This window comes from Corythoichthys intestinalis, chromosome 5, assembly GCF_030265065.1.
Source record: "Corythoichthys intestinalis isolate RoL2023-P3 chromosome 5, ASM3026506v1, whole genome shotgun sequence".
NCBI classification, from domain to species: domain Eukaryota; kingdom Metazoa; phylum Chordata; class Actinopteri; order Syngnathiformes; family Syngnathidae; genus Corythoichthys; species Corythoichthys intestinalis.
In genome coordinates, this window is record NC_080399.1 from 40477289 (window position 1) to 40492175 (window position 14887).

At 38.5% G+C, this 14887-nt stretch overlaps 2 protein-coding genes across 6 annotated transcripts in view; one reads left to right on the forward strand and one right to left on the reverse strand.

The window, feature by feature from the left end:
• cracr2aa (calcium release activated channel regulator 2Aa) overlaps positions 1 to 11213 on the forward strand; it is a 34850-nt gene extending 23637 nt beyond the window's left edge. For both annotated transcript variants that reach the window (XM_057837280.1, XM_057837281.1), the window contains exons 14-18: positions 5748 to 5829; positions 5985 to 6099; positions 6186 to 6287; positions 8111 to 8187; positions 10420 to 11213. In XM_057837280.1, the coding sequence (XP_057693263.1) occupies positions 5748 to 5829; positions 5985 to 6099; positions 6186 to 6287; positions 8111 to 8187; positions 10420 to 10516 (473 nt within the window). In that variant the 3' untranslated portion in view covers positions 10517 to 11213. The remainder of the gene's footprint in view (positions 1 to 5747; positions 5830 to 5984; positions 6100 to 6185; positions 6288 to 8110; positions 8188 to 10419) is intronic.
• Positions 11214 to 11242: 29 nt separating this feature from the next.
• LOC130916506 (protein arginine N-methyltransferase 8-B) overlaps positions 11243 to 14887 on the reverse strand; it is a 50463-nt gene continuing 46818 nt past the window's right edge. For all 4 annotated transcript variants that reach the window (XM_057837283.1, XM_057837284.1, XM_057837285.1 and 1 more), the window contains one exon: positions 11243 to 12868. In XM_057837283.1, the coding sequence (XP_057693266.1) occupies positions 12785 to 12868 (84 nt within the window). In that variant the 3' untranslated portion in view covers positions 11243 to 12784. The remainder of the gene's footprint in view (positions 12869 to 14887) is intronic.

Consider the following 14887-nt stretch of genomic DNA (forward strand, 5'->3'; position numbering starts at 1 on the left):
AGGAATGTGCATATTTAAATTGATGTGTTAATAAGTGCCAATAAGTTTTGATTATCCACTGTGACTGTAATTGAGCAGACAAATAAGTTAAATAATTTGAAAAGTGATTGCTAATGTTATATGCATTGTTGCACATTGTAAAAATGATTAACTCAAAAGAGCGAGATGTCATGTACCCATTCTGCAGCGCTTTGTTTAAATTTGCAGCACTCATGACACTTGCTTTACAGCAGCTAAACTGATACATGCCGGTGCTATTTGGACGGAGTTGGAGCTCGCATCCCAATGCGTGTTGTTTTATGCCTGATTTTTGTTATGCCGAAAATAATGGCAGCGTTACAAAGTCATCTGACCGCTTGTCATTTTACATACTGAATGCATTATTGACTGGCTGACCTTGTTTTCTGCATGTTTAAATTATCATCTAACCACTGTGCCGTCATGATAAGCTTGCTTACTGGACATTACTTGTCCAAATGTCCGTGGTGAAATGTGATTGGCATGTTTTTCTTGAAGAATGGTGGTCGTACTAACTGCATTATTTTTTTATCCGGGCTTTGGCTCTCGGGTCATTTTGGTTAAAAAAACGGGCTCAGCCCGCCCCGCCTATGGCTAGGCGGCAACGGCCTGCCGGACCGGCCAGAGTGGCGGGCTCCGTCGGAAGACGGCTACTTGTGACTATCGGTCTCGAGTCGTGCCGGTGTTTAGCCTTAGATGCGAGTTTACCACCCACCTTGGGCTGCATTCCCAAACAACCCGACTCTGTATCGTCACAAGCCCCGTAGTTTAGTTTGTGTTTACAATAGCTTTAGCATTCCCGCTAGCAGCAGCCTCGTATTTGTTCCAAAAATCTTTGTGATGCAGTTTTAAATGACTGCTGGGTTAGTGGTGTTGAATGAGGACACTTTCTTTCCGCCTTGTGGAACTTCTGCAGTGCATGTTTCGCAGATGACGAGAGCGTTTTTTTTTTAGTAACAGCTGCCATAATATACAACTTATTCTTGTCGTGTAACTCCGCCTCCTCAGCCCCTCCTCCCTCAGGGGCTTCAGAGAGAGGAGGGGTTGAGGAGGCAGCGTGCTGAATTCTTTGGTTGCGCACATTTGGAGGCTAAATCAAGTGTATAATTATCGGATTGCATTATCGGTTGAATTTTTTTATTTTCTGAATTAGCTGTGTAACGTCATAATTGCCATTATCAGCCGATAATTATCGGTGACCGATATTATCGTGTATCTTAAATAATTTTTAAAATGTATAATCACCCTAACCCTAAAAAAAAAAAATGGTGGATTCAACATACATTTGCCTTTGACCTCACCAGAATTTTCATAATGACATTATAATGACATTAACATTATTATAATGAACAAAACAAAGACAAGAACAGTATATTGACTTCAAATAAAGTGCCAATTGTGGTGACCCTTTATTTTGGAACATAATTCACCCACGGAAGTTGTGTATACGTTTGGCCGAGCGCGTTACCGGCTACGTCACAGTCACGTGACATATACTTAATAGCCGTGCGCGTTCCGGCTGAGTTGAGAGTTGACGAGAGTGCACAGAGAGCAGCAGAGTTACAGCGGCTGGACACAGTAATTCGAGCTAACAACACTCTTAACATTGCATACCGCTTCACAGTATTTATTTTTTTCAAATGAATATAAATTGAGTCAATCACAATCAGTTAGTCAGTATAATTGAAGATGTGTTTCCTGAACAATGAGCACTGAACTAAAACATAAACCCAACAGGTATTGTACTTTGTCATCAGATAAAAATATTTGGTGCTACAGGAGACTTTTGTGGTCTTGGTCCATGAAACCACTTTCATAACCTGGGAGACAGGTTTGGACAGCAAGCCTATCAATAACCAAAAGGCCTCTCAACAACTTCCTAACTTATAACTAACACTGTAAAATGAAAACATTATATAGTAAGGTTTATCACTCTTTCCTCATAACAAAAATATGGTAGAACAAAATGGATTAATGGCTTGCCTTATAATAATCAATATAAACAGCAGTGAGTGAACCCATATTCAATAATGTATGAGGTTTCTCTGCATAGTATAAAATCCTACCAAGCATGCTGACAAGACTAACATTACACGACAACTATTATATGTATGCATAGTAGGCATGTACCGGTTAGCGGTTTCACGGTTTACCGTGGTGTGAAAACTTCGCGGTTTCAAAACCACTAAAATTTTCCATCAGACCGTAGTACGGTATTCGCTATTTTTCATGCGTCAAAAATGCAGCCAGAAGTGGCTTGGCGCGGCAGCGCTCACCCCCTCCCGTTTGTTGCTGTGTGTGAAAGTGACGCTATCGGCTAGACAGCCAGTGAACCCAAAAACAAATACTCCAAACTAGACATGTGCCGGTTAGCGGTTTCACGGTTTACCGTGGTGTGAAAACATTGCGGTTTCAAAACCACTAAAATTTTCCGTCATACCTTAGTACGGTATTCACTATTTTTCATGTGGCAAAATGCAGCCGAAGTGGCTTGGTGCGGCAGCGCTCACCCTTCCCCTGTTTGTTGCCGTGAGTGTCAGTGACGCTATTCTGCTAAACAGCCAGCAAACCCAAAAACACACCCTCCAAACACAAGGCGTACTTTTCTTCAATTTATTGAGCTCTCAAATCGTGGTGAAATATACAAATGAAAACATTTAAAACGTTGTGCAATTAGATTTTTCCACGAGTGATTAGGTTCAACAGGATAGCAGTAGCACCATTAAAAAGTTCGCCAAAAACAAAACACACATTTTCCTTTCAAATTCAATATACAAACTAACTAAAACTTACAAAGACGAATGTTAGGCTAGGCCAGTACTTCTCAAATAGTGGGGCGCGCCCCCCTGGGGGGGCGCAGAGCGATGCCAGGGGGGGGCGCATGTGTCCTCGGGGAACATGCTTTTTTTTTTTTTTTTTTGCCCTACTCGAATAAAGTGTACTTGCACATCCACTCAGTGGGTGGCAGTGGCGCTCTCATTTTCAGAGTGCGTGCAGTATTTTTGAACTAAGGAAGAGCACTCAGCACACAGAAAACAGATATGAAGAGCAGTGCGCCGCCGCCGTTTTCGAAAGCCGTTTTCCAATTTTAACAATATATTCATGTTCCATTTTGCAACTATGTTCTGAAAAATAAAAAAAACCTGTTCAATGGAAAAAATAATTTTTTTAACCCATACATCTCAAAATAACACATTTTGGAGCTATAATTGCAATACCGTGATACCATGAAACCGCGGTATTTTTGCCCACGGTTATCGTACCGTCAAAATCTCATACCAGCACATGCCTAATGCATAGCATAGCACACTAGCTTGAGCTACTAGCCTTTAGCATTGGCTGGCTTCTATAACACAACAACTTATGAAGTTCTGTACATATGAACCTTCACCACCAAAGTAAACATATATTGCACATCCATATGTTATAGTAAACAAATACTTACAGACATATAATTCCGAGGCGGAAACGTAAGTAACAGAAAGCATTCACGATTGTCAATGCTACCGCTAGACACAGCACTGTGTAAAGTAAATGAGTTCATGGAACAAATTATAGATGCAGTGAATTATTCTGACCAGCAGGTGGCAGCAATGCCCCGCAAATGGTCAACTGATTTCCAGGCCAGCCAGCACAGTACATATTATCGGTCCTATTAATAATGTTATTGGATTGATTGGGATGACGTCATAATTCCTATTATCGGACCAATGATTATCGTGCACCAGTAGGAGCAACAAGGACGTCCATCCAGCCGGGGGTCCGGATAGTCAGGAAGCTGTGTCTGGAAAAATAGCCTCTCCCCAGAGGGGAGTGGGGAAAGGGGACACCGGTTGACTAGTGATGAAGAAACTAGTCAGCTAGATATTAAAATTAAAAAAGAGAAATAAAGTAAGACAAGTAGTAGGTAGAGAGAGAAAAAGGAGATTACTTCCCCCAGCATTATAGCTTCTAGTGCAGCTTAGACTGAACTGTGAGTCTAGTCCGATTTCAACTAGCCTGTCCATAAGCTTTGTCGAATAAGAACGTTTTTAGTCTAATCTTAAATGTACAGACTGTGTCAGCTTTAATACTAGCTGGAAGTTGATTCCATAAGACAGGAGCTTGGTAGCTAAAGGCTCGAGCGCCTACTGTACTTTTAGAAACCCTGGGAACTACCAGTAGACCTGCATTCTGAGAACTGAGTGTTCTGTTGGGGCGGTATGGAACCAGAGCATCGGTGAGATGGCCCCAAACCATTAATGGTCTTAAATGTATGAAGGACGATTTTAAATTTAATTCTAAACTCGACTGGAAGCCAGTGAAGGGCCTGGAGCACAGGGGTGATGTACTCTCTTATATTAGTTCCTGTTAAAAGTCTTGCTGCTGCGTTCTGGACTAGCTGAAGACCATTTAGAGAACTTTTAGGACAAGCTGCAAGTAGGGAGTTACAGTAATCCAATCTAGATGTAACGAACGCGTGAATTAATTTTTCTGCATCGTTTTTAGACAAAATATTTCTAATTTTGGCTATGTTGCACAGGTGAAAAAGAGTGTTCTGCAGGTTTGTTTAATATGAGCTTTAAATGATAAGTCTGGGTCAAATAGAACTCCTAGGTTTTTAACTGTGGTGCTGGAGGCTACACTCACATTGTCCAGAGTGACTATCTGGGCAGTTAATGAGTCTCTCACACTTTTTGGGCCTATTATAAGGACTTCTGTCTTTTCAGGGTTAAGTAGAAGATAATAAGGGCTCATCAAGGTATTTATATCTCGCACACAGGTGCTTAGTTTATCCACTTGCCTGATCTGCTCAGGTTTAATTGATAAATACAATTGAATTGAAGCGTCACCTTTTCCTTTTTTCTCCACCTGCACTAACCTTTTTGGATCCAGTGTTGATTGCTCATCCAGGTATTTATATCTCGGACACAGGTGCTTAGTTTATCCACTTGCCTGATCTGCTCAGGTTTAATTGATAAATACAATTCAATTGAAGCGTCACCTTTTCTTTTTTTTCTCCACCTGCACTAACCTTTTTGGATCCAGTGTTGATTTCTCTCACAAGAAAATCAGCCGTGCGTCCGTCCACTGGCAAAATAAAGAAACTGCGGCGCTGTCAGAAATCGGCGTATCTCGAGCATGTCATCGGATGTAGAAACAATTGGCGAGTCAAATTTTACGTCGGATGTCGAAAAGATTGTGTGTCGTAGCGAGTGAAGATTTACGTCGGATGTCGAAAAGATCGTGTGTCGACGTGATCGTATGTCGAGGTACCACTGTATTTAACTCTGGAAACATCACTGAGTGCGACAAACTTTGTCCCTACGTCACATATAAGAGTCACCTAAGTGACTAATTTTGGTCACTTGAAGTAACTTTAATATTGGCTATTATTTTTATATTATTTTTTAAAATTTGTAAATAAATGTACAATGTTAATAAAAATTTAAATTAATAAAATGAATAAAAACTGAAATGCACACTGGTTATGGCCGCTAGTAACACTCTTAAAACAAAACAAAAAAATCGCTTTTATTTATTTATTTTTTCCTTAGTATTTAATTCATTGAATGAGTTCAATGTCGCCTCTCCCTGTTGTCATTAATGTTCTTGTTAAAGATGTTTAATGTACTGCAGGAATAATATGTTAATCATATTCTAATCAAAAAGCTTTATAGTTGTCTTTGTAATTACCCGCTCTCTTCTGTTAAAAAGGTGCAAATATAATGCTGATAATGTTATTGCAGGTATAGACTACAGCGTGAAGACAATAATTGTGGATAACAGCCAGGTGGCACTGCAGGTCTGGGATACGGCAGGACAAGAAAGGTAATTCATCCATAAATGATGTCATCAATCTTTTTCTCTACTGTGGTGACAGTTTTACTTTAAAATGCCGTTTTACTACTTCAACTGTTTCTTTCTTCAGAACACCAGCTGTTGTTTTTACATTTACTCTCTCCTCCCTTTTTTCCCTGTTTAAGGTATCGAAGCATCACCAAGCAATTTTTCCGCAAAGCTGACGGTGTGGTTGTGATGTATGACATAACAGTTCAGCAGAGCTTCACGGCTGTCAGAGAGTGGCTGACAAGTGTCAAGGTAAAACTTAATGTTTTTTCATTTTCCGCTCAATGTATAGCTTTAAACCTTACCGTAATTGTCCATCATTTCCTCCTGTCTTTTAGGAAGGCTCAGGCGAAGACATAATTTTAATGCTGTTGGGAAACAAAACAGACTTGCAGAAAGAAAGACAAGTGCATAAAACAATTGGGGAGAGGCTGGCTAAGGTCGGTCTTGTCTTGTACTGAAGTGGAAGAATTCTCCTCTATTGAGGCAATTCTATTACTAGGCATGTGCTGGTACCAGATTTTGACGGTATGATAACCTTCAGCAAAATACCGTGGTTTCATGGTATTGCAATTATATCTCTAAAATGTGTTACTTTGTGATGTATGGGTTTAAAAAAAAAAAAAACTTTTTTTTTTGCCATTGAGCAGGATTTTTTTTTCTCAACATATTTGCAAATTGGAACATCAACATGTGTATAAATAAATACAATAACAAAAAATAACTGAAATATTTTAAATCAAATTGAAATAAATAGAACTTATAGACTACACACACAGCCATAGCTCAAGTTGCTCAACATTAGAACAAGAACCCTTGGTAATATAGAACTGGACTTAAACAATATATGATCAAATTGATTTTAAGTAAAACACATACCACTACTATTATTAAAATTAATTAGTTGAGTATTAATGGAGAGGGAGAGCAAGAGATAGAGAGCGTGTGTATGACTCGTATCAGTATTTACACACTATTAGTGCTGCAACAATTAATCGAATAACTCGAGTATTCGATTAGAAAAAAGATTCAAATTGAATTTTTGCTGCTTCGATTATTCATTTAATTAAAGTGGCGTTGTTATGGTTTATTGTGAAATTGTTTGCATTTAGTTTTATTGATTTGGGTGGATACACTGCCTTCTAGCCTGCTTCATTTCACATAGCTGAATCCAGGTGCTCCCTGTTAAGACCAACATAAGCTTTTTTTTTCAATTTTTTTAATGCATTCGTAATTTAGTTTGCAGGTATAATTAGCCAATTTTTGTGGGAATGCGAGTCTGAACCATTTGTTAAAAGCATTGTTAAAAAGTTTGCATTTTATACCATTTAAACTAGCGGACTTTTGCTATGTAAGTTAGCCAATTATTCTTTTGTTGTACACAGATCCTCATTTATTTAAACCGTTTGAGACTCAGCTTAGGTAATTTAATTTTTCATGTTCCTTATCCGATTACTCGATTATTTGAACTAATGGTTCATCGATTAATCGACTACTAAAATAATCGATAGCTGCAGCCCTACACATTATACACACCCTCTCTCAACACAAGGTCGTCAGAGAGAAAAAACGCAGGTGGTATTATGAAAATGTTATTTTGAACAGATGGCGGAAAACTACGAAAGTAGGCTAATGGTAGACAGGAAACTACTTAGCCATTTTGGCATGCTAATTAGGAACATTACCTGCCTCATTAACGAGCTCATTTTATAGTATTTGTTTTACCATCGCTAGACACACGAAACATGCTGGAGTGAACTCAAAGCTGAAGGGAAACGTTCATGACAGCGTTTACTTAAATTTTGTGTAAAGTGACGGATGATGGTCACGTAAATGTGAACATATGTTGGAGGTCCTTCGTCCTCTAAGCTGTGGCGGTCTGTTTCTTTTCGGTAGCCGAAGTACTCCCATACTAACAACTTTTTTGAAGTGTAGAGGGGGGCTCAGGTGGTTTCAACACCCTAAACCATTGTGTCTATTCTGCAGCACAGCGACAGACACAGGACAACCAGAGTGGGAAGGGTGAGCGCTACCCCGTCAAGCAACTGATTTCTCGCTGCATTTTTTGGGGCATAAAAAAATGGCTAATACTGTACTACGGTATGAGGGAAGATTTTTTGTGGTTTTGAAACCATGACGTTTTCATACTATGGTAATCTTGAAACCGGTAACCGGCACATGCCTATCTGTTACTAGCTATAATTTCTTTATATTTTCCAATAGCATTGGGGGAAAAAATGCATGATTTGTGTTTGTTCTAAAGGACTGCCAGATGACTTTCTTTGAGTGCAGTGCTTGCTCAGGGCATAATGTATTAGAAGCCATGCTTCATTTGGCTAGGTAAGCAAGTTACCTTTTTCTTTTTGGCAAAAACACAAAAATCCATTTCAAAAATGTGATTTGTATTTTTACAGTAAAATGAACTCGTACAGTTGTGCACGACACTCGTTAATTGTGTATATAAAGCTATGAACCATATACAGTGGGGCAAATAAGTATTTAGTCAACCACCAATTGTGTAAGTTCTCCTACTTGAAAAGATTAGAGAAGCCTGTAATTGTCAACATGGGTAAACCTCAACCATGAGAGACAGAATGTGGGAAAAAAAAAAAAAAACAGAAAATCACATTTTTTGATTTTTAAAGAGTTTATTTCCAAATTAGAGTGGAAAATAAGTTTTGGTCACCTACAAACAAGCAAGATTTCTGGCTGTCAGAGGTCTAACTTCTTCTAACGAGGTGTAACGAGGCTCCACTCGTTACCTCTATTAATGGCACCTGTTTTAACTCATTATCGGTATAAAAGACAACTGTCCACAACCTCAGTCAGTCACACTACAAAATCCACTATGGCCAAGACCAAAGAGCTGTCGAAGGACACCAGAGACAAAATTGTAGACCTGCACCAGGCTGGGAAGACTGAATCTGCAATAGGTAAAACGCTTAGTGTAAAGAAATCAACCGTGGGAACAATTATTAGAAAATGGAAGACATACAAGACCACTGATAATCTCCCTCGATCTGGGGTTCCATGCAGGATCTCACTCCGTGGCGACAAAATGATGACAAGAACGGTGAGCAAAAATCCCAGAACCACACGGGGGGGACCTAGTGAATGACCTACAGAGAGCTGGGACCACAGTAACAAAGGCTACTATCAGTAACACAATGCACTGCCAGGGACTCAAATCCTGCTATGCCAGACGTGTCCCCCTGCTGAAGAAAGTACACGTCCAGGCCCGTCTGCGGTTCGCTAGAGAGCATTTGGATGATCCAGAAGAGGACTGGGAGAATGTGTTATGGTCAGATGAAACCAAAATATAACTTTTTGGTAGAAACACAGGTTCTCGTGTTTAGAGGAGAAAGAAAACTGAATTGCATCTGAAGAACGCCATACCCACTGTGAAGCATGGGGGTGGAAACATCATGCTTTGGGGCTGTTTTTCTGCAAAGGGACCAGGACGACTGATCTGTGTAAAGCAGGGGTCCCCAAACTACGGCCCATGGGCCGGATACGGCCCCCCTCCACATTTGGTTTGGCCCCAATACCAGAGAGCATTTTGAATTTTTTATTTATTTTTCTCAATAATAAAAATTATTTATTATATTATATTGTATTATATTATTTTATTTACTTTTGTTCCGTGAAGAATCCAGAAAGGGTTATTTGATTGTGGCTTTCTGAAAAACAATAATTTTTTACATTTGGGCACTCCTGCAATCGTCACACTTTTTCTGTTACAAACTGACCCCGGCCCCTCATCAGAGAAGGGAAAAGGTATGTGGCTCTCACAGGAAAAAGTTTGGGGACCCCTGGTGTAAAGGAAAGAATGAATGGGGCCATGTATCGAGAAATTTTGAGTGAAAATGTCCTTCAGTCAGCAAGGGCATTTAGAAAGAGTCGTAGCTGGGTCTTTCAGCATGACAATGATCCCAAACACACAGCCAGGGCAACAAAGGAGTGGCTTCGTAAAAAGCATTTCAAGGTCCTGGAGTGGCCTAGCCAGTCTCCAGATCTCAACCCCATAGAAAATCTGTGGAGGGAGTTGAAAGTCCGTGTTGCCCAACGACAGCCCCAAAACATCACTGCTCAAGAGGAGATCTGCATGGAGGAATGGGCCAAAATACCAGCAACAGTGTGTGAAAAGCTTGTGAAGAGTTACAGAAAACGTTTGGCCTCCGTTATTGCCAACAAAGGGTACATAACAAAGTATTGAGATGAACGTTTGGTATTGACCAAATACTTATTTTCCACCATGATTTGCAAATAAATTCTTTAAAAATCAAACAATGTGATTTTCTGTTTTTTTTTTCACATTCTGTCTCTCATGGTTGAGGTTTACCCTTGTTTACAATTACAGGCCTCTCTAATATTTTCAAGTGGGAGAACTTGCACAATTAGTGGTTGACTAAATACTTATTTGCCCCACTGTAAAGCTTTTAACTACTCACCTCCTGTAGCTATACGACCACCAAAGATGCTTTGCTTAAATATGATGCTGGCAGGGTGTAAATGAAGCAGTTGTCAGAAAAAGGTTTGACTTTTTGGTTTTCTTTTTATCGTGCCTCTCAGAACCCTAAAAGAACAAGAGGATCGGGAAAAAGAGAAGACTGTCCAGTTGGTCAGCAGCTCAATGGAGAAGAAGAAATCCTGCTGTCAACAGATATAACACACACTTGCACACTGTCACTTGCCCTACTCTTGTCTCATACTCATTTTCTGAACGTATTATTATATCACCAAAAAAGTTAAATTCTTTTAAATGATGCGTTTTTCAATCACATGCAGACTTTTAACTACTGTATGTATCAGTTCAGACTGCAATTATCACATAATTCATTAATTTGCAACACATCAGAACATGTAAAATGTTAGTATTGGGTTGTCTAAAGATCACTTGAGTGTTTTAGTTCTTGCTGTCCTGGGGATGTTCTTCTCACTGTGTAGTTTAAATATGTTGTTCACTGGGTTCATCTGGGTGTTATACAATGTGTAGCATTTGCTGCCACTGTATTCTATATTGTTATTTTATTCTTACATTTTTGTGGCTGCCAGCTCATGTTGTAGTTAGTGGCTATTCTTTGAAGCATTTGGTTGTTAATCAAATTTGTTTCATTCTGTAAAAAACATTTACAGTCAGATGCACTTATTTACGTGCCAAGTATTTTATACACAGAATACTGTTCATTATTTAATAGTTTGCCAAGTAAGTTATTTAAATTGTATGTGACCTCAGATACTGTTATTATAATTCACTATTAGTGGAGTACTACCACCATTGTCTTGCACATAACTTTTATGTATACACAGCGATATTTAATTCATGAAAAAATAAACTACAGCATTGGGTATTGTTCATAAAGTTGAAATGTCTTTGTTTTCACACCATCAACCAGTGACCAATTTTACACGTTGCAATTTATTCAATTTTCAAGACATCACAACAACCCATGAAATATATTTGAAATCAAATATAAATAACTGGAAGGGACAGAAAAACATGCTTGTTCATTATATTTGTGGTGATGTTTAATCCAACAAACTTCAAAGTGTTCTCAAATATAGAAGTGGTGCAATGATTTTATGCACGTATTATTTTTAACAAAACCCATGTATAGGCTACACCTCTTTGTAGTAGCCAGCATTTTGTGAATTACACAGGGGTAAGACTTGTAAATTTTCAGAAAACATCTAATTGATCATATCATTAGCCTCATGTTCAGTAAATTATCTACTTTAGATTGAAGGTCTTCACATAGTATATCTTAGCCGAGTACTTTGCATCATGTGACTTACTAATAATATTAAAGTGTCCAGCAAGTTGTTTTTGTCTCTGTACATTTCAGTAGACTGCACTATAAATACCAGGATCCAATATTTAGAAAGTAATATTGAAATTTTAAAACATTTGGTACGCTTAACCATGGTAAACTCAAACAAATGAAATCGATTCACATGAAACAAATGTTTAAAAAAAAAAAAAAAGATTGGTACGGTTGTAAATGCAGCATTGACAAATAGAACCAAGAACACTTGGGAACTTGGTCAAGGCATTAAGCAAGGGTAAAACTCATTTCAAGAGGAGACCTACTACATTAAGTGCGCTATTTAAAAAGGCCTTCAAGATTATGCTTGGTTTTGATCGTGGGATGTCGATTACATACTACAGTAGGAGTTTACTGTGGTGTAGAACTCTGTATCATAATGATCTTTGTGAAGTAGAACTTTTGATACAGTTCGAGACTGGATCACATTAGTTTATACACTGTTAGTGTGATGAAATAGCAGGTCAAACAATACCCAATGATTTGTTCCAACTGATCATACAGAGAACACAATATGGAATTCTGAAACAGTTAAAACTCCATTACAAGAGGTATTTGTACACCAACTCTGAAACACATTAGTTTTCACATAACACACACATACTGACTAGCCCTGCTGCTTGCACAGTTCTTGCACCAGGGTTTTCCTTGGCTGTGGTGCTCAGATCAATATTTTCCCATCACTGAGCGTTAACTGATACATTTATAAACTAAATGGTCAAACCTTACCAAAATCAAAATGTTTTTTTCTGAACAAAATGTGCACAATACAGTCATCAAAATGACAATACCACCCTAATCAGTGTAATCCAAGTCATGGTGAAAAAACAACACAGGTACATCACTTCATTTCATAAACATGTACAGGTAGAATCTAACTCTGAACAAGTTAGAAAATATTTTTTCCACAATTACATTCAGAGATGTTTAACAGTCTCCGCCCATTACTTGCTGTCTGACAGTGTGCTTAGCAAGTTATTCGTGAGGTCATTTCTGTCTGCCCCATGCATTTGTCCTAGTTGCACTTTCTGTCTGCTGTCCACAAAGGTTTTTTGTTTTTTTTGGCATCTTCTGCTCTTCGCAGCCGTTGGAATTGCTGTTTAATCTTAAACCTAACGCATCTTATAGTCGTGGACTATCGCTGCTTCACACAGTTGTCCTTTGAAATCCAACTCAAACGTAAAGTCCAAGTCCCGCTGCAGGCAGAAAGAAAACAAGTAAGTCCAAATGATCATTGCTCTAAATGGTACATTATCATGGTTGGATATTCGTATTCTTCAGCATGCGCACATAAAGATGCAGGGATTAAATTCAAAATGAAATAATCGGATTTTTGTAAATGCTGGGTGGGTTACAGGCAAGGGCGTAGGTTTGGTCTCAGCATTGGTAGGGACAGCATAACCTGCATGAACACTTTTTGCTGGGGATTGGACATTAATAAGACCAAACAGAATGGGTGAATGGGGATCAAGGCTACATTTCTCACGAATATGAACCTAATGAATTGATAAGCTAAATGGTCAATGCAAAATAAATCTGTATTGACTAATACTAACTTTCATGTGTATTGGTTCAGGTGATATACCATTCGAATCAAACTTTTGTTTTTAAAAACTACTAATGAAACATTTTGAAAACTTCAAATTAAGTAACTTCAATAATATTAACATACACAGTAAATACAATTTTTTAAAAATTATTTCTGAACTATCCAGGAATGCCAAAAACAACCATTTGTCTTAAGACCACTCAACATTTGTTGAAATAAATAGAACTGAAAAAGACTTCTTAGTCAGGGTATAACAAAAATAAAAATAGGGCCTTCCTTCACTACTACTACTACTACCTACACACTAAGCTTGAGAACAATAAACCGATACGAACGGATATCCGGTATAACAGGCGAGCGATACGGCTGTATCGATAGCAAACTAACTATTCAACAGTAAATAGCCAGTAAATCTTAGCTGTATCGATAGTACAACAAGGACTCGGCTATCGCGTGCGCAAAAAACAGTTATCAGCGTTCATACCATTGCTTTGCTGGTTTTATGTACCAGGCGATGTGTAAATGATTGACACATAATTAGCTTGTACTTCAATAATGCGGCGCAATGCCTTCACCACTGCTCGACCCCAAGGATCACCACACTTCAAGTTGGACAGCACACATTACATAACATGAACACCCACCACTCACAGTCGTGGTTGCCTCAACTTCCCATCATGCATTTCGATCGTGACGGGCGTGTCATAACTACGCCAGAGCATACGAAACCACAGTCGCGCATGCTAAAACAATGGACAAACAACACGAGCACTGACGGCAGCTTGCCAGGCGGAAGTTACGAATGACAGCGATTGATTTTCAACGCACGCCGGACTTTGAAGTGAAGACGGCAGCCAGATTTGTATGGGACAGAGATCGTGAGTTTTTAACCCTGAAAAATAACCCACTACAATGGCACGACCTGCTGGAGATATTGTTTCCACGAAACGCAGTCTACTTAAACATGAACATGTGGATCAGTTGGTCTTCCTCAAGAAAAATCTGCCCTTCAAAAAAGATATGGACAGTGATGAGGAATAAAAATGTGGAAGCACAGGCATAAGTGAATGACTTTGCTGTGTATAAGGTTGAAATAATGATTATTGACCTATCTGGCTAAAATGCCATGTTTTTATCCCCCCAATTATACCAAAGGTAAAGAATAATAGAATTATACTTTATTTATTATTTATTTATTATGATGACACTGGCAAGTTTAATTCTTTTTTTTTTCTAGAACTCCTGCTTATAATTGTAGTTTGTAAGATGTTTATGTTGAAAGGTTGCACATAAATTACCTACCTCTTGTGTTCAAAACACCGGAAAATACAGAGATTGAATTACTGCACTTTATTGTTGTCTGTTACTGCAGTTTTATTTTACTATCAATCCCAGCCAACAAAATGATGGTCATCTAGTTGGCCTTATTTTTTTTTCATGTCTCAAAAATAATCATAAATTGGTATGAACTTTTGTTGTTTAATTTTGCTTGCAGAAATGTGGTTGGTCTTTTTTATCAGTTTAAAATACTGTAAGAACAAACAAATGTTTACTATTGTATCGTTTTCACTCTGTATCGAACCGTATCATTCTTAAACTGTATCAAATCGTATCGAATCGCTCTGCCTTAAAAAATGTATCATTTTTTTATCGAATCGTAACCTGT